The 26,751-nt window shown below is 44.0% G+C and overlaps 1 protein-coding gene across 3 annotated transcripts in view; it reads right to left on the reverse strand.

Moving 5' to 3' along the window:
* The window catches only part of LOC114765597 (multiple epidermal growth factor-like domains protein 11), a 58,001-nt gene that overhangs the window by 1,759 nt on the left and 29,491 nt on the right, over positions 1–26,751 (reverse strand). Inside the window, exons 3-19 of one of the 3 annotated variants that reach the window (XM_028955801.1) lie at positions 7,637–7,883; positions 7,435–7,555; positions 7,216–7,352; positions 6,888–7,100; positions 6,616–6,790; positions 6,416–6,536; positions 6,111–6,274; positions 5,877–5,979; positions 5,632–5,778; positions 5,131–5,265; positions 4,880–5,008; positions 4,630–4,758; positions 4,065–4,193; positions 3,834–3,962; positions 2,087–2,320; positions 1,891–1,991; positions 996–1,032 (exon numbers count right to left, since the gene is read on the reverse strand). In XM_028955801.1, coding sequence (XP_028811634.1) covers positions 996–1,032; positions 1,891–1,991; positions 2,087–2,320; positions 3,834–3,962; positions 4,065–4,193; positions 4,630–4,758; positions 4,880–5,008; positions 5,131–5,265; positions 5,632–5,778; positions 5,877–5,979; positions 6,111–6,274; positions 6,416–6,536; positions 6,616–6,790; positions 6,888–7,100; positions 7,216–7,352; positions 7,435–7,555; positions 7,637–7,883 — 2,451 coding nt within the window. Of the gene's footprint in view, positions 1–893; positions 1,033–1,890; positions 1,992–2,086; positions 2,321–3,833; positions 3,963–4,064; positions 4,194–4,629; positions 4,759–4,879; positions 5,009–5,130; positions 5,266–5,631; positions 5,779–5,876; positions 5,980–6,110; positions 6,275–6,415; positions 6,537–6,615; positions 6,791–6,887; positions 7,101–7,215; positions 7,353–7,434; positions 7,556–7,636; positions 7,884–26,751 lie in introns of all 3 variants that reach the window. The other 2 variants (XM_028955800.1, XM_028955802.1) reach the window with 2 other exon arrangements.

Raw genomic sequence — 26,751 nt, forward strand, 5'->3', positions numbered from 1 at the left:
TTTTATTTATAACTAACACAATGCTGCATGGCTCTTCGGATTTTATTCAGCTGTTCTGCTTCAAGAGAATGAATAAAATACTATATGAATATAAACATATATAAATATATATACACACACACTACCAGTATTCATGCATACATTTACAATGTTATAAGAGAATAAATAAATGCATTTTAAAAGTACTGTCTGATGTGTTCCATCAGTATATACTGATTATTTAGCAGAAGAAATGAAGTGAGAACCGACATGAAGATTCACAGCAATGAACGGGAGAGACGAAGATGTCACATGGTCTGTTGGTAAAGCAGGCAGGAGAGTGTGCAAACTGTGCAGCATGCAAATACTGTCAACGGTTCAACGGTGACACTGCTTCCGATTGTGTGAAATTAAAATTAGAATTAATTTTACACGTCTGTGAACTGCACTGTCACATGGACCGATTTAAGTGTTCAGGAAACGTCCTGGGAAGACAACGTCCACCCGTCTTTAGCAAACAGTAGGAAATCGGTGCAGACAAAGCAAACAGCCTCAAGCTTTGCCCGCGCTACATTCGTTTCGCTTCGTGGAAATGAGGCGAACGTTGGCTCAGCAAGAACAAACTGAGGCCTTCATGTTGGAGGCGAGCAGGAAAGGAACAGCAACACCAGGATAGTTCTGAGCAGGCCAACTGTACCTCGGTAGCACTGCTCTACAACGAAAGACTGATACGCTGATACGGACCTACAGGAGAACCAAACACACACCTCACCACGCCGCTTCAGAGCAGGACCTTTTATTTCGGACAGCAACGTTCATAAATACATCCACAGGCAACATGACTCTGAACAAATTGAATTCTCATTGCCTCGCTTTACAAAAGGAGAGTTTGAACTAACGCAGGCTGCTACCACCTCTCTGGCAAACACGCGGCTCTAAGTGGAGACTGCAGCGCTGGTCTGCAGGGTCAGGTGACCAGGGATTGGGAATGTGCCGCTGCTGGAATGGACACTGACCCAGGCCTCTCTGGTCTGCCCTGCTGCCGCTGCCCACCTGGGAGGGGAGGAAATAGTCTAATTTAAATATGCGCTCATTTCGCATCAGGTTACATGCATTTAAACATATTAAATACACAGCAGCACAGCACACGGTGCACACAGTGAAATTTGTCCTCTGCATTTAACCCATCACCCTGAGTGATCACCCTGAGGGCAGCCATGACAGGCGCCCAGGGAGCAGTGTGTGGGACCTCAGTGGCACCTCGGCGGATTGGGATTCGAACCGGCAACCTTCTGATTACGGGGCCAATTCCTTACCGCTAGGCCACCACTGCCCCCAAAAACTTCGCCCATATACACTTCCAGGCAAAGTTTGGGAGCTAGTTATGGAGCGTATTTTGAAGAAAAACCATCACCGTCATTGAGAGAAGATAATAGTGTGAAGAGGTTCTGTCTGAACCTCTAGAGGACAAGAAAAGAGCCACCGAGCACTATAACAGCTGAAGGTAGGGGGATCTTCAAATGGACCAGGATCATCATAATGGACATACACTGTGGGCCATGAACCAGGACTAAAACCCACTCTGCACTGTCCCGTCCCTCCAGACATGGACAGAACCTTTTTACTGCGTGCCATTACACTTGTTGGACTGTGTCTCTCACTCTCACTCTTTTTTTTTTGTGTAGTTTTTCCTTGGGTGCAGAAAGGGTTAACATGTTTTGGGTGCCGACTGTAGGGCCCGACACTGTATCTGATTTTTGGCTATATGAGAAATAAACTTTGTTGTTGTGTTATTTCATAGTTCTGAGTCTTCAATGTAAAAACTTTCAGAAAATGAAGATCCATAATTTTGACTGCTGCTGTATGGTTGGCTTCTCTTGTGTGTGTGTGTGTGTGTGTGTGTGTTCGTACCTCAGCTCTGGCTGAAGCAGACAGGCTGCACTGGGCCAGTGTTCGGTATCCCGGGTTGGAAAAGCAAAAGCTAGAATTTCTGCTGGGGCTGCAAGAACATTCTGAGAGGAACAGACAGCAGGAGAGCTGCAGACCACAGCGGATTAAAACAGACACACACACAAGCAGAGACACACACACACACACACACACACACCTGACAGCGAGTATTCGGTGGTGGAGATGTGCATGGCGGGTGTGTACGAGACGCTGGGCATGCGGTGGCCTTTGTCTCTGCGCTTGTGCCGGTACCACAGAAACACGCTCAGCAGCGCCATAATGCTGAGCAGGAGGAAGATGGTTCCCATGACGACGCCCAGCGACCGGCGCTCGGATACCAGGGCGGGGCTGATCTTGGTGTACGGGTTCAGCTCCTCCATCATGAGGGATGCTGAGAGAAACAAACACACGAAGCATATCATCGGGGTCGGCCCGTGGCATAGACAAAATAGGCAAACGTTGAGGACGCCATCCGTCCAAATGGAGGAAGAGAAAAAAAGTCCACAATTTCTCTCAAATAATTGGTGTTAATGTGAAAGTGAAGTGATTGTCACTGTGATACACAGCGCAGCACACGGTGCACACAACAAAATGCTTTTAACCGTCACCCTTGGTGACCAGTGGGCAGCCATGAAAGGTGCCCAAGGAGCAGTGTGTGGGGACGGTGCTTTGATTTCTTCACATCACGGGTCCGTTTTCCGATGCTCCACCGACTGAGCTCTTGAATGTGTTTTCTTTATATGAATTTTCCTGCTTAGTTAAGACTATTAACGTCTAGTAATAATAATAATGTGTTCGCCCACTTGGTGGAACTCCACCATATTCCCAGCATGCAGTGTGTGCTGAGTTCGCTGTAGGGGAATGTTAATAGTCCTGATAAAGATTGTGGGTGTTAATACGTGATAGGATGGCCACTGTAGCAGGGTGCATTCTGGGGTGGGTGGTGGAAACGTGCGCTGATGAAGTAGATATGTTGCACTGATGCCACTGGGGCGTGTTACGGCATTAGCGGTGCTTTGATACTTCCAGGTTGCTCACAACTTGTGGCAGTTAGATGTTTAAATAAAAGGGATGGTTTATTCTTTTCGAATTCTCCTGAATAATCCTTGTAATCCATCATAATAGTATAAGAAGTATAGGATACCTTCAGTATAGGTATTGTCAAATGATCAGCATTTAAATGCATCTCCTTCCCATAACGTCATAAAGACGTGTTGTACCAGTGGAATTTACTGCGATGCTAGGGGGCGCAACAGCGTTGCCAGATCCGAAATGTTGTAAGTATCGTACCAGCAGTTTAAAATCTGCTTCAATAACACATATCATCATAGTCTGTGCATATTATAGTGTATAATGCAAGTTTTACCTACCGGATGTGTGTAAAAAGCACCTCTGGGCAGAGCGGTGCCGCTACCTGTGTGGAGTGAATGTCACTTACATGTCGCAACAGCAACATAAAGCTTCACTCTTATGGGGCTTTAACCATCCAGTAAAACTGGGGTCACGTATGCCACGTATGCTTACTGTATGTTACTGCCACTCTGCAAGCAAGCAAATCCGTTCTTAAACCCCTCATCATTGTTTAATGCGTCGCCACATATTACTTCATGCATTGATTATCTGTAAATGTACGTGAGACGACAGCGCATAAACAATGATGAGGGGTTTAAGAACTGATTTGCTGTCAGATGAAAACAGATCTGTACCTTGACGTTCTAATAGAAATTAAGGGGTAAAATGATCATACATTATGGGATTTTTGGAATCATTTATCGTTCGTCGTACAGAGGGTACAAATATAATAATTATCATACATCTGGCAACACTGGGACGCAACCTAAAATCTTGCCTAGGGCTCCAGATTTGTTAGGGCCGGTTTATGTGTGTGTGTGTGTGTGTCTCACCCTGATCACACCGGATGCCCTTAAAACCTGAGCTGCAGTAGCAGGTTCCAGTGACGTAGTCACAGGTGGAGTTATTCATACATTCACACAGCTGCTGGCAACCAAGACCAAAGGTTCCCGCAAGACACCCTGCAGACAGACGAAAGAGACCCAGAACCTCATGTCATGAGATCATGGCCTCCACAGTGTGTCATAATGGACCAAACGCACATGACACACACGTCGACTCACTCTGCTCACAGTTGGTACCCGTGAAGCCGGTCCTGCAGGAACACTGGCCGCTGACGTGGTGACAGTCCGCACCGTTCTGACAGCGACAGACGTCCAAACAGCCGACACCATAGAACCCAGCTGGACAGCCTGGAGGCCCGACAGACATTTACATTTATGGCATTTATCAGACGCCCTTATCCAGAGCGACTTACAATCAGTAGTTACAGGGGACAGTACCCCTGGAGCAACTTTGGGTTAAGTGTCTTGCTCAGGGACACGATGGTAGTAAGCGGGATTTGAACCTGGGTCTTCTGGTTCATAGGCGAGTGTGTTACCCACTAGGCTACTACCACCTTAGAGTTTTTTTTACATTTACATTACATTTACAGCATTTATCAGACATCCTTATCCAGAGCGACTTACAATCAGTAGTTACAGGGACAGTCACCCCCTGGAGACACTCAGGGTTAAGAACCTGGGTCTTCTGGTTCATAGGCGAGTGTGTTACCCACTAGGCTACTACCACCAGACGGGTATTTGGATCACACGTGATGAATAAGTAAGTGTGTGTTTGTGTACGTACGCTGTGTGCAGTACAGGCCGCTCCACCCAGCGCTGCAGCTGCACATCCCGTCCTGAGCGCTGCACTCTGCTCCATTGTGACAGTTGCAGGTGTGAATGCAGTCTTGTCCCCAGAAACCCTGAGCGCAGGCTGCAAATGCACAAATGCGAGCAGATGCGTGCACACACACACACAATTACCACATCCAAATGAAATTCGGTGGTATCTAGCATAAAGGACGTTGTGTGTGTGTGTGTTTGTGTTGTAATACCTTTAGAGCAGTCGTATCCAATCCATCCTGGAGTACAGAGGCAGGAACCGTCGATGGGACTACAGGAGCCATTGTTGATGCAAACGCACACCTCAGCACAGTCTTTACCATAAAGACCTGCAGGACACACTACAACACACACACACACACACACACACACAAACAGACTATACAGATGTATCAGGACAGAACGGACTGTGCTGCAGGATTCCCAAAACTGTACATGAAAAACAGCATCACGTGTGGGTTACCTTGGTCACACAGGGAACCGCGGAATCCAGACAGGCACTCACACTGACCAGTCACATGACTACAGGGACCAATGCTATGAATACAAAGGGGGCAGGAGAAGGCGCAAAGATGCCCATAGAACCCTGGAGAACATCCTGAACACACAGTGATGCATAAAAACATGGTCAGGCACTCACACACAAACATACACAGCATGTGTAGAGATCCTACTGCTTGATGATGCAGCAAATTAAGTTTGAATTGAAAGTGTTAATAGGTATTAATTTAATAAGCACATTATAATAATTATGTACAGTTAAATGTGTAGCTAGACTTAAATATATTTAACACTGTATAAAATATTTGCAATATTTTGCAATCAAATGCCCCTCTCCCCGTTGCCAGATTGGACTGTTTTGAATTTGAATGTGAATGGAAATATTGACACAACATAGTTTTGTGGGTTATATGTAAAAACAGCGATTGGTTTTTCCCTCTTTAACACACAGGGTGACTCTTACTGCGCTTGCAGGACGTGCCGCGGTACCCAGGTGAACACACACAGGAACCGTCCTCTGGCGAGCAGATGCCGCCGTTTTCACAGGAACAGTCGCTGGAGCAGTTCACACCCCAGCGGCCCTCCTCACACACTCGGTCACAGCTCAAGCCTGTAACACACACACAGTAGACACAGTATCACATACGACACATATTATTAATAGTATTTAGCATCGACGATAAGTAAACTAACACACAAATAAACAACCTGTCCATCCAGGAAGGCAGAAGCACCGCCCACTCACTGGGTCACAGCTGTCGGCATGGTGACACTGACAGTGTTTCAAACAGCTCAGTCCGTAGGTCCAATCCTGTAAACATTATCATCATCATCATCCTCACTGTCATCATAAAGGAAAATGGATTAATTCTGAGATGTAGAGTGTGAGAGAAAATTGGTAACTGTTGGTGTCAGTATCGGTGTGTGTGTGTGTAGTCTCACAGGACATGGTGTGTCACACGCGTCCCCCGTCCATCCAGCTGTGCAGCCACAGCTCCCGTCTGCACGGTCACACGTGGCTCCGTTCACACAGAGACACGTGTGTTTACAGCCCAGACCCCACGTTCCACTGGGACACGGTGATGAGCAGTCCGCGCCCTGCCAACCTGACACGCCCACAAACACACACACACTGTCAACTGATAGGGCTTCATTACAAAATGGCTGCAACAGCAACTCACAGCTGCTCACAGGGTAACTTTTACCCCAACGAAATACTATCAGACAGAGAGAAGAGCGACTGTCACCTTCCAGGCACAAACAGGAGCCATCGATGGGCGAGCAGGAAATATCGTTCTGACATGAGCAGGAGGACGAGCAGTTCACCCCGAACAGGCCAGAGGGACAATTCAGGGAGCAGTTTTCACCCTGCACACACACACACATGCACATAACCTGTATATACAAACAGTACAGAGCTACACCTGTCAATAGAAGGCACACTCACTGTAAACCCCGGGGCACAGACACACTCGCCAGTGATGCTGTTACAGTCTCCTCCGTTGTCACAGCAACATGGTTCCATGCATCCGTCACCATAGTAACCAGAGGGACACGTCTCATTACAGTGTAGCCCTGCCCACCCGGGCACGCACACGCAGTCACCGGACAGCGGGTGACAGCTGGAGGGACAGATAGGAGACACAGTGATGTTTGTAGGATTTCGAAAAGCTGCTCGTGTGATTCATCAGATGAAGCTGATACCTCATGTGTTCCTACCTGAGGGTGGTGTTGGCATCGCAGGGACAGTACTTGTCACACATCAACCCATAGATGCCCGACGGGCAGAGCCGGTCATGGCAGGTGGGTCCCCTGAAGCCGTCATCACACAGACAAGCCCCACGGATGTGGTCACACCTGGCCCCATTATGACAGCCACACTGCTGGGCGCAGGATGGCCCATAGGTGCCCACCGGGCATTCATCTTGGCACCTGGTGTGGCAGAGGGGCAAAGTAACTGCTCAGCCACATTATAAATGAACCAATTAAGGAGAAATACCGGACCCCCTAAAATAGTTGAGGCGTCAGAACTCATTAAAACTCGTACCATTCACCGCTGTATCCCGCGGCGCACTCGCACTCTCCGGTAACGCGGTCACACACACCTCCATTACGACACACGCACTTCTGGCTGCAGTTGGCCCCAAATGTCCCCGACTGGCAGGGCTGAGCACACACTGCTCCCTGCAGAACGAAGAGTGGTTGACCATGAACCCCTCGCTGCACGGGTGCACGAGAAGGTGAGAACGTGCGTTGGGCATCTCACCGTCCACCCCGCTGGGCAGCTGCACTCTCCAGAGATGTGGTGGCACCGACCCCCGTTCTGGCACGGGCAGGCCATCTCACACTGGGCACCATGGGTTCCGGCTGGACACCTATCTTCACATCTGACCACACGTTGAGGAAAGGATCAACAAACCGTCTGTAGCTCACGTTCTAATGATTGTAAATGTATAATTTTTACTCACAGCGTTCCGGTGAAGCCGGGTGCACACACACACTCGCCCGTCACATGATGGCAGCTGGCACCGTTGCGGCATGGGCAGGGAAGATGGCATTCGCTGCCATAGTACCCGGGGTCACAGGGGTCCTCGCAGTGCCAGCCCTGGTAGCCGTCGGAGCAGAGGCACTCGCCGGTGATGGGGTTGCAGGCGGCCGCGTTCAGGCACTGGCAACGGTTGCTGCAGTGGGCGCCCCAGCGTCCACTCACACAAGCTGGAGACAACACACGCGCATCGCCACGTCGTTACCGCCTGCACGAACGGAGCCCGAAGGCCCGGACAGCTGCCTGACCCCTCCACTAGCCATCACACCCCCCCAGGCGGACATTCCGGAACTTTCCTTCTCCTGGATCAAACTGGTCAAATCCTGAGGTTCCCTGGCGACCGACATTTGCATCGCAGGTGTTCCAGTGTCAAAGTGAACTCTGCCGCTTCTGCCGGGCTCCAGACCCGAACTCGCAGCGGCCGTGCCAACCCTCCATTCTTCTGATCTGAGTAAGTCTCCGCTTTTCATCCCATCCAACCGGTAGTGTCGTACGGCCATTCAGTAATTCGTAATTCAGTACCAAAACCATCCTAACAGAAAAGTATATCCGCGAGGGTGGTAGTAGCCTATGAACCAGAAGACCCAGGTTCAAACCCCACTTACTACCATTGTGTAGTAAGACACTTAACCCTGAGTGTCTCCAGGGGGGGACTGTCCCTGTAACTACTGGTTGTAAGTCGCTCTGGATAAGGGTGTCTGATAAATGCTGTAAATGTAAATGTGAGCATCGTGTGCTTCATGACCACTGCAAAATGTCAAAACTCTGCAACCCTCAAGTAGGATATTTCAGTAGGATATTTCTGCTTTTTGGATTGCCATCAGAATACTGGAAATAATGAAATTAACTAAAAAAAAAAGCCAAATTCCTGGCAACATCTGAAGAAAGGCAGTCTTCTGTTCTGAGATAAACTGGAGGAATTTGCCGTGTTCTGTTGTCCAGGAGGTCCGGAGGCTGGAGAGATGAACGTGACGGGGGAGTCCATGCTCATCTATGCCAGTCTCTCAGACTACACCATACTTGCCTTCACCTCTGCTGGTCTTGCCATCGCCATACCTACTAACGCCTATGTCATCTGGCTGATCATCAAGGGGATGGGAGGCTCTGTTCAATCGGAGGTTTTTATGCTGAATTTGTGCCTGTCAGAGATGTCTCTCTGCTTCGGTTTTCCGCTGATCATTTCAAGCCAAGTTTACCCGAAACTTCTAGAAAGGGGTGCCGGCTTTTTCACTGGGTTCCTGATCACCGGCCGCCCGCTGTTCCAGTGCTGCATCTGTGTGGAGCGCTACCTGGCAGTCCTTCACCCGGTTATCTTCTTGAGGTTCAGACCACTGCGCTACAGGGTGGTGTGCTCGGCCATGGCCTGGACAATCATCCTGATCTCCTGTGTGGCCGGGGTATTCAAGATCTATCAGGTTTCAGCCTTTTGGGTGTTCCTGAGTTTGCCTTTGTGTCTGGTGAAAGTCTTCTGCTTCCTAGAGATCTTCCGGGGTCTGAAAAGGCCGGGCCCTGGGACAGATAGAGCCAATCAGACCAAGATCAGAGTCTATAACACTCTCTCAGTTGTTCTAGCAACCATGGTCATAACATACATCCCAGTGGTGGTTCTTCTGGCGCTGCATATGAAACTAACCTTTACTGAGATCCAAATAGATGATGCCATTGCCTTCTTCATCTTGTTGCTCACAAGCTTCACCCAGCCCCTCCTTTACCTTTTTCGTGTCGGAAAACTGCCGTGTAGCACAGCTACATGAGACAACCTGCCTTTGTTTCATCAGAAAATGTATACATGGTGAACAACAAGTCACCGTTCATATGTATAAAATTTGTTTAATTAAATAGGTTGAAGTCTGTCGGTTGCCACAAAATTGTCCCAATCCCTTCCGGAAGGATATAATAGCAGGTCTGGAATCCGGACCGGAGTTTCATGTTGGTCCTGTGTAATGTTTCCTGATCATGTTCGCCTCTCTCTGATTGTATAAAGCTGCTCTGTTCGTGTCTGTTCACCATCGGGTTGTTGTTACTTGTTACTGGATGTCTTCCCTGTCCTGTTCATCATGTATTAAACCCCTGTGTCGAGACATTGTGCATATGCGTCCTTCGCCGTCATGTCCAGCCATCATTTCAGATCACCTGCTTCACCATTTTTTTATGCATTAAACAATTCACAAGCCATGGATCACATCAATGTTTTTTCCTTTACTTCGGCACTTCAAGAGTGTACTCACCAAATAAAACCTACATGAGTATGTTTAATATGCAGAATTCAATGAGTTTTTCACAGATCTCAAACAAACCTGAAGACAACCTGCTGTACACCAAAACTAAGGTTAAGTTAAACTTCAGGGAATGTAAAGGAGGTCACAACAGCTCAGTCACTGAGCACTTTCAAACGGCAGCTCAAGACCTTCCTCTTTAGAGACTATTTAGATGAACTTGTAAGCTTCTTATTGTCTGACTTCTGTATAGAAACTAGATTGTATTCATAGTTTGGGGTCCTTTAGAACTTGAACAGATGACGTTCTCTGATGATAACATGGAAGCACGTCATAAGTCGTTAGGCCGTCTGCCAAATGCCTTAAATGTAAAAATGTAAATGTAAAATGCATAAAGAAAAAGGACGCATTCACTCGACTTGTATAAGACGGGACATACAGGACAGGGCACAGGTCCAGACAACTTTAAACCCAGATCATGAAGCTGGAGCACCCACTAATGTCAGGACCGTGTCAGAATCCATACCTGTAATGGTGGAACACCCACCTTCCCATTCTGTCTGCCTTCATCCAAGATGCAGCATCCTGGTTGTTGTCACCTTTTATATGTTGTCACCTTGTGTCATAAGAATGATGTGGCTCAGTTTCCAGAATTTGCATGCCAGGTGTTCTAGAGCACAAGGTCGTATACTTGCATTTTACACACCAGGAATTTCACCAGGAACATCGTCTCAGAGATTTCCACTGGAATGCAGACAATAAGGCAATTCTGCACTGCAAACTCAACATATCAGGTTGGCTAAATAAATCAACATATCAAAACTGGACAAGAGTTGCTAGCTACTCTTCTTGAATTATACTTAACAAGCATGATTGTAGTTCTTATATTTTCCAGATATTCAAATCATGTTAATGGTGCTACAGAAACAAGATCACTAGAGAAGATGAACACAACTGTAGTGAATATTTTTGACTGCACACTCCTGTCCCTGTCAACTGTCAGTGTCTTGAGCGATTTCCTGATTTTCATACCAATAAACTGCTACGTGATCTGGTTGATCATTACGGGAACCGAAAGGACACTTGGCTTGGAATTCTTCTCTCTTAACTTGGCCGTGTCTGACATCATCATCTGCCTCAGCTCTCCGCTGTTCACCTTAAACAAGTTTGCATTTCAAAATGCTCTGTCTGGGGCTACAGCATTTTTCTCAGGGTTCTTCATCTCAGCTCGCCCGCTGTTCCAGTGCTGCATGTGTCTGGAGCATTACCTTGCTGTCCTTCACCCCATCACCTTCCTGAGGTTCAAAGCACTGAGGTACAGGGTGGCGTGTTCTGCTGCAAACTGGATGATCATCTTCAGCACATCCATGGTCACCATGTTCATACTACCTCTGTCCGCCTTTATCTGGGCTGCTATAGGACTGCCTCTGTTCGCTGTGAAGTTGTTCTGCTGTCTCGCTGTCCTCAAGGCCCTGAAGCAGCCTGGACCAAGTGATGAAGGCAGGCAGAAAGAGGGAGGCAACTATGCCAAGATGAGGGCCTTCAAGATCATGCTAGTCATTTTGATTCCCGAGGTTGTAGCTTATACCCCATGGATCGTCGTGGTGTCCCTAAGTTGCTGCATCACACCTGATCATCTAGCTCTACCTAGAGCCATCACTTTTATCAACATGCAGGCCTCAATCATCGTTCAACCTCTTCTCTACCTCACACGAGTTGGCAAGCTACCACATGTTTGTTTTTGGTGAATCATTTGATCTGATGGATAGAGTTGGAGCATTAACTATACAGACAGCAACATTTTCCAAATGTCAAACTCTAGAAACTAATCTCCTTACATCTTAATGGAACAAGTTGGATGAAACATGTATCGCCATAATAATTTATCTAATTTCTTTATGCTTCTGACTGGCACTGACTGCTTAATGCTGACAAATGATTCACACAATGATGACAGTAGTAAAATCTCTATAAACCCTAATATAGATGTCTAGCATAAATTAAACCTATGAAAGAAGCTAATATGTGGTATGGTGATAGCGATTGTTTTTGTGATGGTACCTGTGATGTATGTCAAGTCACTTTACTCAAATTTAAAAAGACCTTTTAATTTATGACATTGTTAGTTTTATAAATATAGTTGTCTTTGTTAGCCTATCTTAATTTAAATTTTAGTCTAGTCTTTGCGTCAAACTGTCATTTTAGTTATAATTAGTCTTAGTCATATGTGTATGTATTTTAATCTAGTCAAGTTTCAGTTGAATAAAAGTCTGAGAATATTTGTCTAATTCTAGTCAACGAAAACTGATGAGACTTAGGTTTAAATTTTGTAACCGAAAATTGTATTTTAGTCTCTTTTTTTATTAATGCAATTCTATTTTAACCCAGTCAAAATAGTACAATTCCCTAGTAGAATAGACAAATGTTCTTTTACTCCACTTCACAATTAAAACAAAGTTATCTTATTATAATATTGTTGTTACCTAATAGACTTAACAAAACTCATACATTCCAGTGGTCGCATTTCTCCCGGTGTTCTGTTCTGCATTCTGTTCCACTTTATTGTAAAGAAAGCGTGTCCAAAGGTTACTTCATCTCTTTCTCAGAACCACCTGCCTACCCACCACCAGTATATATTTATGATCCACCACAAGCATTCTAAAATCTATGCAAACAGGAATTGAGGAAGTGACGTCATCTGTGTGACTGAATAGGAGACACAGGAAACAGATATTGTGCATAATAATAAAAAAGCTATATATAATGCCTTGTCTCGTTTTCTTCAACAAAAATAACATCTTGTCTCATTTCCCCCGTGTCATAAAGGTTTGCTGAAGATATTAGGTCAAAAAATTTTGTGGGTGAAAAAAAAAAGATGCTTACAAACACTTTAAGTGAAAGAACTTAATTTTACTTGTAGTTACAAGTAAACACTCCTATGTGTCTTTGAAGCAGAAAGCACAGTGATTTATTATTGCTCGGGAATTGTATGCAATTGTAAACAGATGCAATTGTGCGCTGGCTGTTTACACGCCCTATATTCACATTATCATTTTGGTTGATGACCTTCTCATCTGTTATAATGCTAAGTGGCCTGTGAAATGATGAATGGCCTTCATTAATAATTCAGAACACTTTCTCATTGTGTAATAGACATTAAGTACATGGCAGGTGTTCTACAGTGAGCGTTATAGGTATATTCAGCCAACAGGTTTCACTGGGAATCTGTCATGGCTGTTGCTCGTCCACCGAGCCACCAGAGGGCGCCAGAACAACCCTGACCTTGTTGACCCAGGACAACAGCCAGCATAAAATGGCAGCGTAAAGCAGAAAAAGATGCGAACTCATACATTAAATTTATTCATATCTGCCTTTTCCTGGATTGACTACAACCTCATGATGACAACATTTGCATCGGCGGCGATTCTGGACTGCCCTTCTGCCTCTTTATTTACTGTCAATGTTTCCGACCGCTTCTTCCACTCATGACAACGATTCCAGCTCCCGAAACCACCCACGTTCATCGAGCCCCGATTACAGTCAATGGCCTTCCTGTACAGGTACTATGAAGTTGGTATCACTTCATATCTGTCTGCCTCACGCACTCCTACCATGGAGAGACACCACAGTCCCATCACGCTCCGGAACGCAGCCGCACTTGCTCTCCCTCTCCTTCTCACGCTACATCGCGGTCTTAGCCCAAGCACCAACACTATGAGCCAACGTCCATCGTCAGCCGCTAGTTTCTGGTCTCTGGCCACCTGCTGTTCCAGTGCTGTGGGCTGGTGATTGGTCTGCCCCTTCGAAAACACACACACACAAAGCAGCAATGGAGGAAAAGCTGATCTTATCAATCTCTGAGTCCAAAGTTCTACAACACAACATCATCGTCTCACTGGGACTTTACAAAACCATGCGTGTTTCTTGCCCCGTGGCAGGAAGTGGCCTGAAAGTGGCTTTACTTTATAAACCTGAACTGGGTCCAGTTGAGTCGGTGTTGATGTGAACTCAGTGACATAGCGCCGAATCCTTGGCCGGTGTTGGTTTTATAATGTGGGAATCACCTGCTTTCGCTTATCCAGGGCATCCCCGGTGAGTACGGACAATACGGATGGAAGTATATCAGCACCAATATTAACAAAACAACTGTGTATGGATACGCATACATAGCTGACAGCAAGTATATTTCTGGCTTAATATGACAGCGGGGGGCAATGCTCGACCAAACCCATCCCCAGAAGCAAACTGTACAGTGTCCCCTATCTGTAAAGACTCCCACCATACTTTTTTTTGTTCTGTCATTCTCCTCACATCAAATCATTCTCAGTTTTCCTTGGTTACGCAAACACAATCCGCACATAAATTGGGACACCAACACCATCATTTCTTGGTTCCTGGAGTGTAGGTCCAGTGTTATGTCCCTCCCCCTCCTATGCATACCACATCAATAGAAAGTCCACATGCTAAGGACACACACTATTCCCTCCTGAGTTCACAGATTCACACAAAGCCCTCTTGGTGGATTAGGCGACTTGCCTTCTGCCACACTAACCATGGGATTGTCTGATCAACCCAAGTAAAACACCTCCTCAGTCACATATTTACTCATTATCCCAACAGGAGCATTGGGCAATGGATAAATACGTGACCAAGGCCCAGTGTCAGGGATATATTAGGGGCTCACCGGAGAGTGGATGTGCTCTCTTCAACTGAGGCTGCTAGCGAGCCCGCGACCATTCTACCACCCTTCATGATCGTCACTCTTGTCACATGGGATCTCCATGGGAAGATCGCTCAGGACATTTCCTGGTCGGACATGCCAGAGCACTTTTGGGCGAAGGTGATATTGCCCCAGGTATCAGGCATCCTGGAATTCAGCAAATGGAGAAAGTTGTGGTGCAGAATTACTGGTGGCCCTCTTTGCAGAGATATGTAGAGACCAGTGTCTGCGCTACCCCCAAATACTCCACGAGATTCGTGAAATTAATGCCCTCCTGATATCGGAGAGGCCGTGGATGCATATTGCTCTGAACTTCATAACAGACCTGCCGGCCTCGAAGGCCTACATCACGGATCTAGTGGTTGTGAATAGATTATCAAAGGGTTTTTTTGCTTTATTGCTCCCTCCTGTCTGCTCTTCAGGTGGCTCTGTTTCATCACGTGTTCATCCTCTCTGACTGAGGCCCCCAGTTCATCTGAAGGGTCTGGTGGCCTTTTTGAAGAAGCTGGGTTAAGCCATCAGTTGACCACAGGGTACCACCCACAGGGTGGTCAGGCAGAGAGGACAGTTCAAGAGTTCAGTCAAATCCTGCGAGCACACTTCTACAGTCACCAACATGACTGGGCAGACTACATAGACTACGGGGCTGACCCCATTTTAGTGTGTGCTTGGGCAACAGCCCCCAATGTGTCCATGGGATGGGGAGTCATTCGGTGTCTTAGTCCAAGCTCACCGTCGGCAGAGGGAAGCGCCTCCCATTCGAGAAGGTGAACGGGTGTGGCTCTCCATGTGGGACCCGTGTCTCAAACTCCCCTGCACCAAATTCACTTCCTGGGTCCTTTCCTGGTAGTGTCCCAGACTAACCCGGTCACATATAAACTTAAACTCCTTACCGATCTACGCATTCACCCTGTGTTTCATGTGTCACATCTTAGGCAAGTCACTGAGGGCTGTTCTCCCTCACGCTCCCTCAGATCGGTTCTTGCTCACGAACCCCAAGGAGTTCCCCATGTCTGATGTCGTCCCCATTAGACTGGTTTGTGCTCCTAATAAATATGTTTCACCTAATAAAACATACATTCGCATGCTTAATTTCATGGTTATTTCACAGATATGGACCAAACTGCAGTACTGCAAATGTTGTACTTAATGTAAAGTCGACAGAGTGCATAACAAGCAGATGACTGTAACTCCAGAAAATATGTAAATGATGTGACTAACAAGTAGCATATGTGACTAAGAAGAGCAACAGTGGGATCCAGACCTGACTGCTTAGGAAATTTCTAGTTTACCTAGCCTTTATTTAATGGAACTTAATTTATCAGCCACAGTCTGAAGAAGGTGAGTGCCAACAGGTGAGTGCCAACACAGTAATGACTAATAAATCCATACCTGTAACTCATTCCTTATACGGTGGTACACCCATCATCCCATAGGCCACCTTCCCATCCCATAAGGGTTCTGTTTTCAAAACCCCAACATGCTAAAGACAGCAGTGGTGGAACGGCTCTCTTTCTTGGTTCTGTCTGCCTTCATCCAAGATACAGCATCCTGGTCGTTGTCACCTGCTCCTTGTGTCATAAGAACGAGGTGGTTCAGTTTGCTGAATTTGCATGCCAGGTGTTCTAGAGCACAAAGTTCCTGCATTTCCCACACCAGGGATTTCACCAGCAGCATCAACTCAAAGATTTCCACTGGAATGTAGAGGATAAAGAAGGGCAATTCTCCACAGCAAGCTCATCATATCAGGTTGGCAAAAAAAATTAATATCATATGATGGAAAAATTATTGTTCATATATTTTCCAGATATTCAAATCATGTTTATGGTTCTACAGAAACAAGATCACTAGAGAAGATGAACACAACTGTAGTGAATATTTTTGACTGCACACTCCTGTCCATGTCAACTGTCTGCGTCTTGAGCGAATTCCTGATTTTCATACCAATAAATTGCTATGTGATCTGGTTGATCATTATGGGAACCGAAAGGACACTTGGCTTGGAATTCTTCTCTCTTAACTTGGCCGTGTCTGATATCATCATCTGCCTCAGCTCTCCGCTGTACACCTTAAACAAGTTTGCATTTCAAAATGCTCTGTCTGGGGCTACAGCATTTTTCTCAGGGTTCTTCACCACGGCTCGCCCGCTGTTCCAGTGCTGCATGTTTCTGGAGCATTACCTTGCTGTCCTTCACCCCATCACCTTCCTGAGGTTCAAAGCACTGAGGTACAGGGTGGTGTGTTCTGCTGCGAACTGGGTGATCATCCTTAGCACATGCATGCTCACCGCGTTCATACTACCTCTGTCCGCCTTCATCTGGGCTGCTATAGGACTGCCTCTGTTCGCTGTGAAGTTGTTCTGCTGTCTCGCTGTCCTCAAGGCCCTGAAGCAGCCTGGACCAAGTGATGAAGGCAGGCAGAAAGAGGGAGGCAACTATGCCAAGATGAGGGCCTTCAAGATCATGCTAGTCATTTTGATTCCCGAGGTTGTAGCTTATACCCCATGGATCGTCGTGGTGTCCCTGAGTTGCTGCATCTCTCCTGCTATTCTAGAACTAGCTGGAGCCATTGCTTTTATGAACATGATGGCCACAATCATTGTGCAGCCTCTTCTCTACCTCACAAGAGTTGGCAAGCTACCACATGTTTGCTTTTGGTGAATCATTACTATTTAGAATGCATTTGATCTGATGGATAGAGTTAGAGTGTTTTAACTAGAGCTATACAGCCAACATTGGTGGGGTAAACCTAGCCAACACTAGAAATGTTCTTCCATTCCAAAAAATGGGAGTAACACCATAATTGTAGTATAATAATGTTTCACTCAATAAACTGCTCAATACTGACAAATTATTCCACCACCGTTCCTATTTAACATAATTACACTGTAAGCTGACTGTAGTAAAAGTCCCTATAACATAGATGTCCAACATAAGTCAAGCTAGACAGTACATAATATGAGAAAATGAGAGAAGCTAATTTTATGGTACGACTGACCTAGTTTTACTGTTACAAATACTTTCAATGAAAGATCACAGCTGAACTTCAATATTTCATACTGAATAATCAATAATAATAAAAATAATGGTAACAATAATAATCATAATCTTATAGGACCATGCATTTCAAATAAAGTAATTGAAAGACCGGGTGTTGCTAATAAAGAGGCCACAGCACCAGGCATTCCTAATAAATTTTGTCATGTCACTTGTAGCCGTGGGCTCCCTGGCATGTCCCAATCCTGTATTGTGCACTTTGGGGTTACCTCTCTCACACTTTCGGGTGGTGGATTCCTCATCATGTTCCCTCCCCAGGTCCCATCAGCATGGATCCAGAGATCCTCCCCAGGGTAAGGAGCACCAAGTGCATCATTGGAGCAGTGGTGGCTGAGCGGTTAAGGAAGCGGCCCCATAATCAGAAGGTTGTTGGTTCGAATCCTGAGGTGATCCTGAGGTGCCAATGAGCAAAGCACAGTCTTCACACACTGCTCCCTGGGTGCCTGTCATGGTTGCCTGGCAATGAACTGCATGAAACATACCTGAGGGTCACCACAGCCACCGACCCCCAGCTTCAGGGATCTTGAAATGGTCCATGACACTGAAGTAAAACCTACTCTGCACTGTCCAGTACCTCCAAACATGAACATATGCTCTATAATGCACATACTCTATAGTGCACTCTATTGTGGACTTTTCCAACACAACACCTGTTGGACCTTTTCTTGGACAAATTATCACCAACCCTGCACTGACACCAATTGCAGGCTCACTCTACCCTGGAAGGGGGTCCCTCTCTGTATCACTCTTTCTCAAGGTTTCTTCTTTTCTTTTCTTCTTTCTCCTAGAGTTGTTTAGTGGTGTTTTCCTTGTGTGCAGAAAAGTCAAGTGTGGGGGGTGTCAACTGTAGTGTCTGTTAAAGCCCATTGAGACACACTGTATGAGATTATGGGCTATATAAGAAATAAATGTTGCAGTTGTTTTGTCGCAGTTGGATTGCTTTGGGATTAAAGCTGTATTTAAGAAGTTTTCATGGTTTTCATTGCTCTCTATTGTATGCCCGATGGCAAAGTGGCAGTGACTGGGTGTCACGCTGGTTTGACATGGTGAGACAGTAGATCTGAAATGATGGCTGGACATGGCGAGGAAGAAGGATGTATACACACAATGTCACTACACAGGGGTTTAATACATGGTGAACAGGACAGGGTAGACATCCAGTAACAATGACCTGACTGAGAACAGACACTAACAGGGCAGCTTTATACAATTATATATAGGCGAATACGATCAGGAAACATGAACACATGACGAACATGAAACTCTGGAGTTACCCCTTCTGGACTGGATCATGACACTGGGTATCCTTTGAAATGTCTGATGCTTTTTTGTGGCATTGTGAGGTGTAAATTAGTTCCAGGGTGGGGAGGGGCAGCCAATTATTTTTTCCCGCTGACCTGATGACCCTGTGGAGCACCTTCCTTTCTGATGAAGTGCTGCTGCAGTACCACACACACAGTCCGTATGTAAATACACTTGGAACAGTGTTCACCTGTTGATGAGTGGCTGAGGAAATGATTAATGGTCTTTATAAGTATCTCAGAACACTTTCTTATTGTGAAAAAGTAGGTTAGATGGTTGTATTTGCATGACAGGTGTTCTACAGAGTTCTACAGAGTTATATATCTTCTGCCACACGACCAGTAGGTGTGTCAGCAGCTCATCAAATCAGAAATTCATATTCTGCACTCAACATTTGGAAAAGAGAAAAGCATTTAGATACCAACCTTAAGCTTATGACTTCAGACTGCAAGCATCCTGGTTGGCTTTTTGTCAGCAATTTGTAAAAGCCTTATTACTTCATGAACAGTTTTACAGTTTAGAGGGTAATTGGGATCCTGTTTTTTCTATTTATTTTTGGTGTTACCCATTTGTCTCAGTTTACTCAGTATCAGCATACAGTGAAATGATCATTTATGTTTAATTCTGTTTTTTGTTCTTGCAGCAATACCTGCAGTCTGAGAAAATGAACATGTCTGGAATTCAAAATTTCTCTGAAGTTGCAGACACGACTGTCCTCCGGTTTCTATCGTTTACTTGTGTAACAGTTTCTTTGCTGGTTTTCATACCCATAAACTGCTATATGGGTTGGCTGATTATTACTGGAGCAGAAAAGGGGCTTGCAATGGAAATTTTCGCTCTTAACTTGGCTGGATCTGATGTCCTCATCGCTCTTGGTACTCCACTAGTCCCACTGCAGAGGTTTTTCTTTCCTAAAATTTCTTTTGAGGCCATGTGGTTTTTTACTGTTATAAGCACTTCTGCTCGCCCACTGTTCCAGTGCTGCATGTGTCTGGAACACTACCTGGCTGTGCTCCACCCCGTCACCTTTCTGCGGTTCAGACCACTCAGGTACAGGGTGATGTGTGTTGCTGTGATTTGGGTGATGATCCTCGCCATAAGTTTAACCTCGATAATCATTATACCTGGAAACATTTTAATAGCAGCATTTGTGGCGATGCCCCTGTTTGCAGTGAAGCTGCTCTGCTGTCTGGCCGTCCTCAGGGCTCTGAAACAGCCTGGACCGGGCGAGGGTGTCAGGGAGCGAGAGGGAACCAGTCGGGCCAAGATCAGGGCTTTCAGGGTCATTTGTGTTATCTTGATGTCAGAGCTGGTGACATACGTTCCATGGACCATCGTTATACCACTAAGCATCTACCTCAAGCAGACTGAGTTAGAAGAAATTGAATGCATTTGTTATTTACTGGCGATCATCTCAAACCTGATCCAACCACTTCTCTACTTGCAAAGGGCTGGGAAGTTGCCTCGAATTTCTTTCTAAAATGTGAGGTATCATCCTTCATATTCCTCATTACATAAAATAACAGAAACAATTAGATATTAAATGATTAACATAGATAAAAAAAAGCCCCAGAACAGAACAGCCCCAAAACATGTTTGCTGTCTGACTTTTAAATTTACACTAGTGATCTACTGTGCATCATTCCAGTTACATGGTCAGGGTATTGATGCATTTTGCTGAATACTAAATGTGTTTAAATAAAGTTTGATTATGTTCAATAAAGTTATGTCAACTAAAGTGCCTTTTGCTATTCTATTCTACTAAGAAATCGATTTTATTCAGCTAACCGCGTTTTTAGAATATAATGGACTCATGGACCTCCTTCAGGCTGGTTTAACCCCACAAACAGCACTGATGCTGGTTGCTTAAGGATTTTCAACTATATTTTTTAGCTAAGGATTCTGGTAGATTTGTAATACTTGTAGTTTTAGATTTAACTGCTGCTTTTGATACTGTCAATCACTGTCTATTGATATTTTGACTGGAGCAATGGGTTGGCATAAAGGGTCCTTGCCTGGACTGGATCTGTTCAAATCTCACTGACAGGAGATTCTGTGTTACAATTGATGATGATGTGTCCTCTACAGCACCCCTCCAGTATGGAGTCCCTCAGGGTTCTATTTTTGGACCAGTTTTTTGTTCAGTATAGCTCCTTCCCCCATGTACCATCTTGAGAAAGTATGGTATGGCTTTTCATTATTTTGCTGCATGGCCAATGAAATGATGAATGGTCGTCATTAATATTTCAGAACATTTTCTCATTGTGTAGTAGACATTAATTAGGGTGGCTGGTTGTATTTGCATAACAGGTTTTGTAAGGCACTGAGTTATATACCTTCAGCCACGCAACTAGCAGGTGTTTCAGCAGCTCATCAAATCAGCAATTCATATTACTGCCCTCAACATTTGAAGGTATTCTTGGCTTATCTTTAGAAAAGAAAGGCAAGTAGATACCAACCCTGAGCTCATGACATCAAACTGTAAGGATTTTTGTCGCCTTTTTTTCAGCAATTTTTAAATGCCTCATTACTTCACAAAGTGTTTTACAGTTTAGAGGGTAATTGGGATTCTATTTTATTTTTGGTGTTACTCATTTGTCTCAGTTTACTCAGAAAAGTATACTCAGTAGCAGCCTACAGTAAAATTATAGTTTATGTTTAATTGCAGCAATACCTGTTTGTTCTTGCAGCAATACCTGCAGTCTGAGAAGATGAACATGTCTGGAATTCAAAATTTCTCTGAAGTTGCAGACATGACTGTCCTCCTGTCTCTATCGTTTGGTTGTACGACAGTTTCTTTGCTGGTTCTAATACCATTAAACTGCTATGTGGGTTGGCTGATTATTAGTGGAACAGAAAGGGGGCTCGCATTGGAAATTTTTACTCTTAACTTGGCTGTATCTGATGTCATCGTCGCCCTTGGTTCTCCACTAGTCCCACTGCAAAAGTTTTTCTTTCCTAACATTTCTTTTGAGGCCATATGGTTTTTTACTCTTATCAACACTTCTGCTCGCCCGCTGTTCCAGTGCTGCATGTGTCTGGAACACTACCTGGCTGTGCTCCACCCCGTCACCTTTCTGCGGTTCAGACCACTCAGGTACAGGGTGGTGTGTGTTGCTGTTATTTGGCCAATGATCCTCGCCACAAGTTTAACCTCAGCAATCATTATACCTGGAAACATTTTAATAGCAGCAGTTGTGGCGATGCCCCTGTTCGTAGTGAAGCTGCTCTGCTGTCTGGCCATCCTCAGGGCTCTGAAACAGCCTGGACCGGGCGAGGGAGTCAGAGAGCAAGAGGGAACCAGTCGGGCCAAGATCAGGGCTTTCAGGGTAATTTGTGTTATCTTGATGTCAGAGCTGGTGACATACGTTCTATGGGCCATCGTTATACCACTAAGCGTCTACCTTAAGCAGACTGAGTTTGAAGAAATTCAACGCATTTGTTTATTTGTGGTGATCTTCTCAAACCTGATCCAACCACTTCTCTACTTGCAAAGGGCTGGGAAGCTGCCTCGAATTTCTTTCTAAAATTTCTGGTATCATCATCATCATTACAGAAAACAAGAGAAACAGGTAGTCATTTGTGCCAAAAATTAACCAAAAAATTTATTATTTTAAAGAAAAATAAGACGTTGAAAAGAAAAATAAGAGGTTGGATCTTGCTCTTTTTTATCTTTGTGAGACTGCCGGAGGCTTCTAATTTATTTAATTTATCTAATTTATGCTTATGAGTAAATAGTTTTTTTTTTTTTACTTTACTACAATCTACAGGTTTGTTAGCTAAAAATATGCTAAGATATTAGGTGTGACATATTACTTAAATAAAAAAAATGTTACAGTAAAGATTTAAAAAAAAACTTTTGATTAAATAAATGCCGGTAATATCCACAACTACATTCACACCGCAAATGTGTTTTTAAGAGTACTAAAAAGTACTAGGGTGGTAGTAGCCTAGAGGGGTAACACACTCTTCTATGAACCAGAAGACCCAGGTTCAAATCCCACTTACTACCATTGTGTCCCTGAGCAAGACACTTAACCCTAAGTTTCTCCAGGGGGGGAGGACTGTCCCTGTAACTACTGACTGTAAGTTTCTCTGAATAAGGGTGTCTGATAAATGCCGTAAATGTAAATGTAAATGTAAATGTAAAGTTTTCTGCCAAAACAGTTTCATTGGTCCACTGTGACCAAAAATTTATGGATAAAAATCCACAAATTAGCTGTATCATTGTAAAAGCCACAGTTCTCAAAAAGTGTGAAAAATTAGTGGTTTATATGCTGGAATTTACAATAAATGTGTGTAAATAAAGTTTGAATATATTCAATAAAGTTATGTCAATTAAAGTGCCTTTTGTTGTTATTTTCTACATTTATAAGATACAGGAGTCAGAAAAAGTTTGCACAAAAGGTCAAAATACCAGGAAACAATTGTAACATTTAAACAGTATTAATGTAGCCTAAAAAAAATTATTTTCCTGTCGTTTACTGCCATGGGTCACAGAGAGCCTACAAGGCATCAAAGGGATTTCAGTGTAGAAAGGTTATCAGTCAGGAGAAAGGTACCAAATATTCCACAGCATTGGATAGACCAAGGAACACACTGGTTTATCATCTTAAAAAGGGAGAAAATATAATAAGATTAAAACAGGTGAGGGAGGAAAAAGTTACATCAAATATGCCAAAAGCATGTCCAATGAGACCAAAATTGATACTTTTGCCCACAATTGCAAAATGTATAAAATGAGAATATTCCTGGAATGCTGCGTCCTGTCTGCCATCATCAGCCATTTAAGGCATTGGGCAGACGCTCTTAGGTTTCCTCACCTGCACTTCATGTCAAATGCAATAGGTGAGATGAAATCTCAGATTTGCATGGCAGGTGTTCAAGAGCATACATTTATGAATCAGAATTGACACACAATGGTCTGAGACATTAACAGCAATACCCATTGCATAACAGGTTTTGTAAGGCACTGAGTTATATATCTTCAGCCACGCAACTAGCAGGTGTTTCAGCAGCTCATCAAATCAGCAATTCATATTACTGCACTCAACATTTGAAGGTATTCTTTGCTTATCTTCAGAAAAGAAAGGCAAGTAGATACCAACCCTGAGCTCATGACATCAAACTGCAAGGAATTGTAAATGCCTCATTACTTCACAAAGTGTTTTACAGTTTAGAGGGTAATTGGGATTCTATTTTATTTTTGGCGTTACTCATTTGTCTCAGTTTACTCAGAAAAGTATACTCAGTAGCAGCCTACAGTAAAATTATAGTTTTTGTTTAAATGCAGCAATACCTGTTTGTTTTGCAGCAATACCTGCAGTCTGAGAAGATGAACATGTCTGGAATTCAAAATTTCTCTGAAGTTGCAGACATGACTGTCCTCCTGTCTTTATCGTTTGGTTGTACGACAGTTTCTTTGCTGGTTCTAATACCATTAAACTGCTATGTGGGTTGGCTGATTATTAGTGGAACAGAAAGGGGGCTCGCATTGGAAATTTTCACTCTTAACTTGGCTGTATCTGATGTCATCGTCGCCTTTAGTACTCCATTAGTCCCACTGCAGAAGTTTTTCTTTCCTAACATTTCTTTTGTGCTCATATGGTTTTTTACTGTTATCAACACTTCTGCTCGCCCGCTGTTCCAGTGCTGCATGTGTCTGGAACACTTCCTGGCTGTGCTCCACCCCGTCACCTTTCTGCGGTTCAGACCACTCAGGTACAGGGTGATGTGTGTTGCTGTGATTTGGGTGATGATCCTCACCACAAGTTTAACCTCAGCAATCATTATACCTGGAAACATTTTCACATCAGCAGTTGTGGCGATGCCCCTGTTCGTAGTGCAGATTTTCTGCTGTCTGGCCGTCCTCAGGGCTCTGAAACAGCCTGGACCGGGCGAGGGAGTCAGGGAGCAAGAGGGAACCAGTCGGGCCAAGATCAGGGCTTTTAGGGTCATTTGTATTATCTTGATGTCAGAGCTGGTGACATATGTTCCATGGGCCATCGTTATACCACTAAGCATCTACCTCAAGCAGTCTGAGTTAGAAGAAATCGAATGCATTTGTTTTTTTGTGGTGATCTCCTCAAACCTGATCCAACCACTTCTCTACTTGCAAAGGGCTGGGAAGCTGCCTCGAATTTCTTTCTAAAATTTCAGGTATCATCATCATCATCATTACAGAAAACAACAGACACAGGTAGATATTAAAGGTCACCTTATGATTTGTGGCAACAATTTTAAACAAAATTTTTCTTTCAAAGAAAAATAATATGTTGAAATCTAAAATAAGTGCTTGGAATTTTAACAATCTACATTTTTGCTTACATTTTGCTTTTTTTTTTTTTTTGTGAAAATTTCGCTGTTTGTTTCTATATTTATGCTGCCTGAGGCTTCAGTTGGATTTCTAGCACAGTTCTCTCTCTTCCATATCCCCTGACATGAAAATTTCACTTTGTAAGGTTATTCAAATGAGTTCCCCTAGCCTGTCTATGGTCCTGCAGTGGCTAGAAATGATGACAGGTGTAATGATCTGCAATTCGTCCCCTTATGACGACATATTTATTTTTTCCTGGAAAAACACGACTTCCTGTCTGCGGCAAACATTGTGGTCGGTGGACGGTGTAGATGACATAATTTCCCTCTCACTTCTATAGTCCTCTCTCCTCCTCGTCCCGCCTCTCTCCTCCTCATTAGCATTTAAAGGTGCAGACACCAAAACGGCATCATGGGAAATCTCATTGTAGAACCGACTCAAAGAGGCTTTAATTCTGCACCAATTCTGAATCTCGGAAAATAAACTAGTTACAGTATTAGGAGACACAAGACAGAAATAAAAAACTTTCATGTCAGGAGACCTTTAAAGGATTAGCATAGATCAAAATGAACTATTAAGCAGCAGAACAGCCCCAGAACATGTTGAGTTAGCGGACTGACTTTTAAAGTCACAATAGTGATCTATTGAGATTCATTCCGGTTATGTTGTGGAACGTGGCAGAGTATTGATGCGTTTTGCTGCATACTACCGTAAAATTCACAATATAGAGTGTATATACACTGACAAAAGTAAACCGTAGCTCTCATTTGTTTCATGTGTTTTTTTGTGTCATTACAGTAGTTATTTTTGCTTATGAGTAAATAATTGTTTGTTAAAATACGCTAAAATATTAGGTGTGACATATTACTTCAGAAAAAAAAGTATATAAATAAGCCGCACTTGTCTATAAGCCGCAGGTGTCCCTGTTAAAACATGTGATTTTAAAGGAGCAATATGTTACAGTAAAGATTAAATTTTATTTGATTAAATAAATGCCAGTAATATCCACAACTACATTCACACCAAATTTCTTTTCAGAACAGTGCTTTTAAGAGTACTAAAGTCTTCTGCCAAAACACTTTCATTGGTCCACTGTGACCAAAGATTTATGGATAAAAATCCATAAATTAGCTGCATCATTGTAAAAGCCACAGTTCTCAAAAAGTGTGAAAAAACTTGCGGCTTATATGCTAGAATTTACAATAAATGTGTGTAAATAAAGTTTGAATTTATGTCAATTAAAGTGCCATTTGTTATTATTTTCTACACAAAAAGTTAAAAATACCAGGAAAAATTCTTAACATTTAAACAGTTTTAATGTAGCCAAAAAAAATCTATTTTCCTGTCGTTTACTGCCATGGGTCACAGAGAGCCTACAAGGCATCAAAGGGATTTCATTGTAGAAAGGTATCAGTCAGGAGAAGGCTA

Source organism: Denticeps clupeoides, chromosome 16 (assembly GCF_900700375.1).
Source record: "Denticeps clupeoides chromosome 16, fDenClu1.1, whole genome shotgun sequence".
NCBI classification, from domain to species: Eukaryota; Metazoa; Chordata; class Actinopteri; order Clupeiformes; family Denticipitidae; genus Denticeps; species Denticeps clupeoides.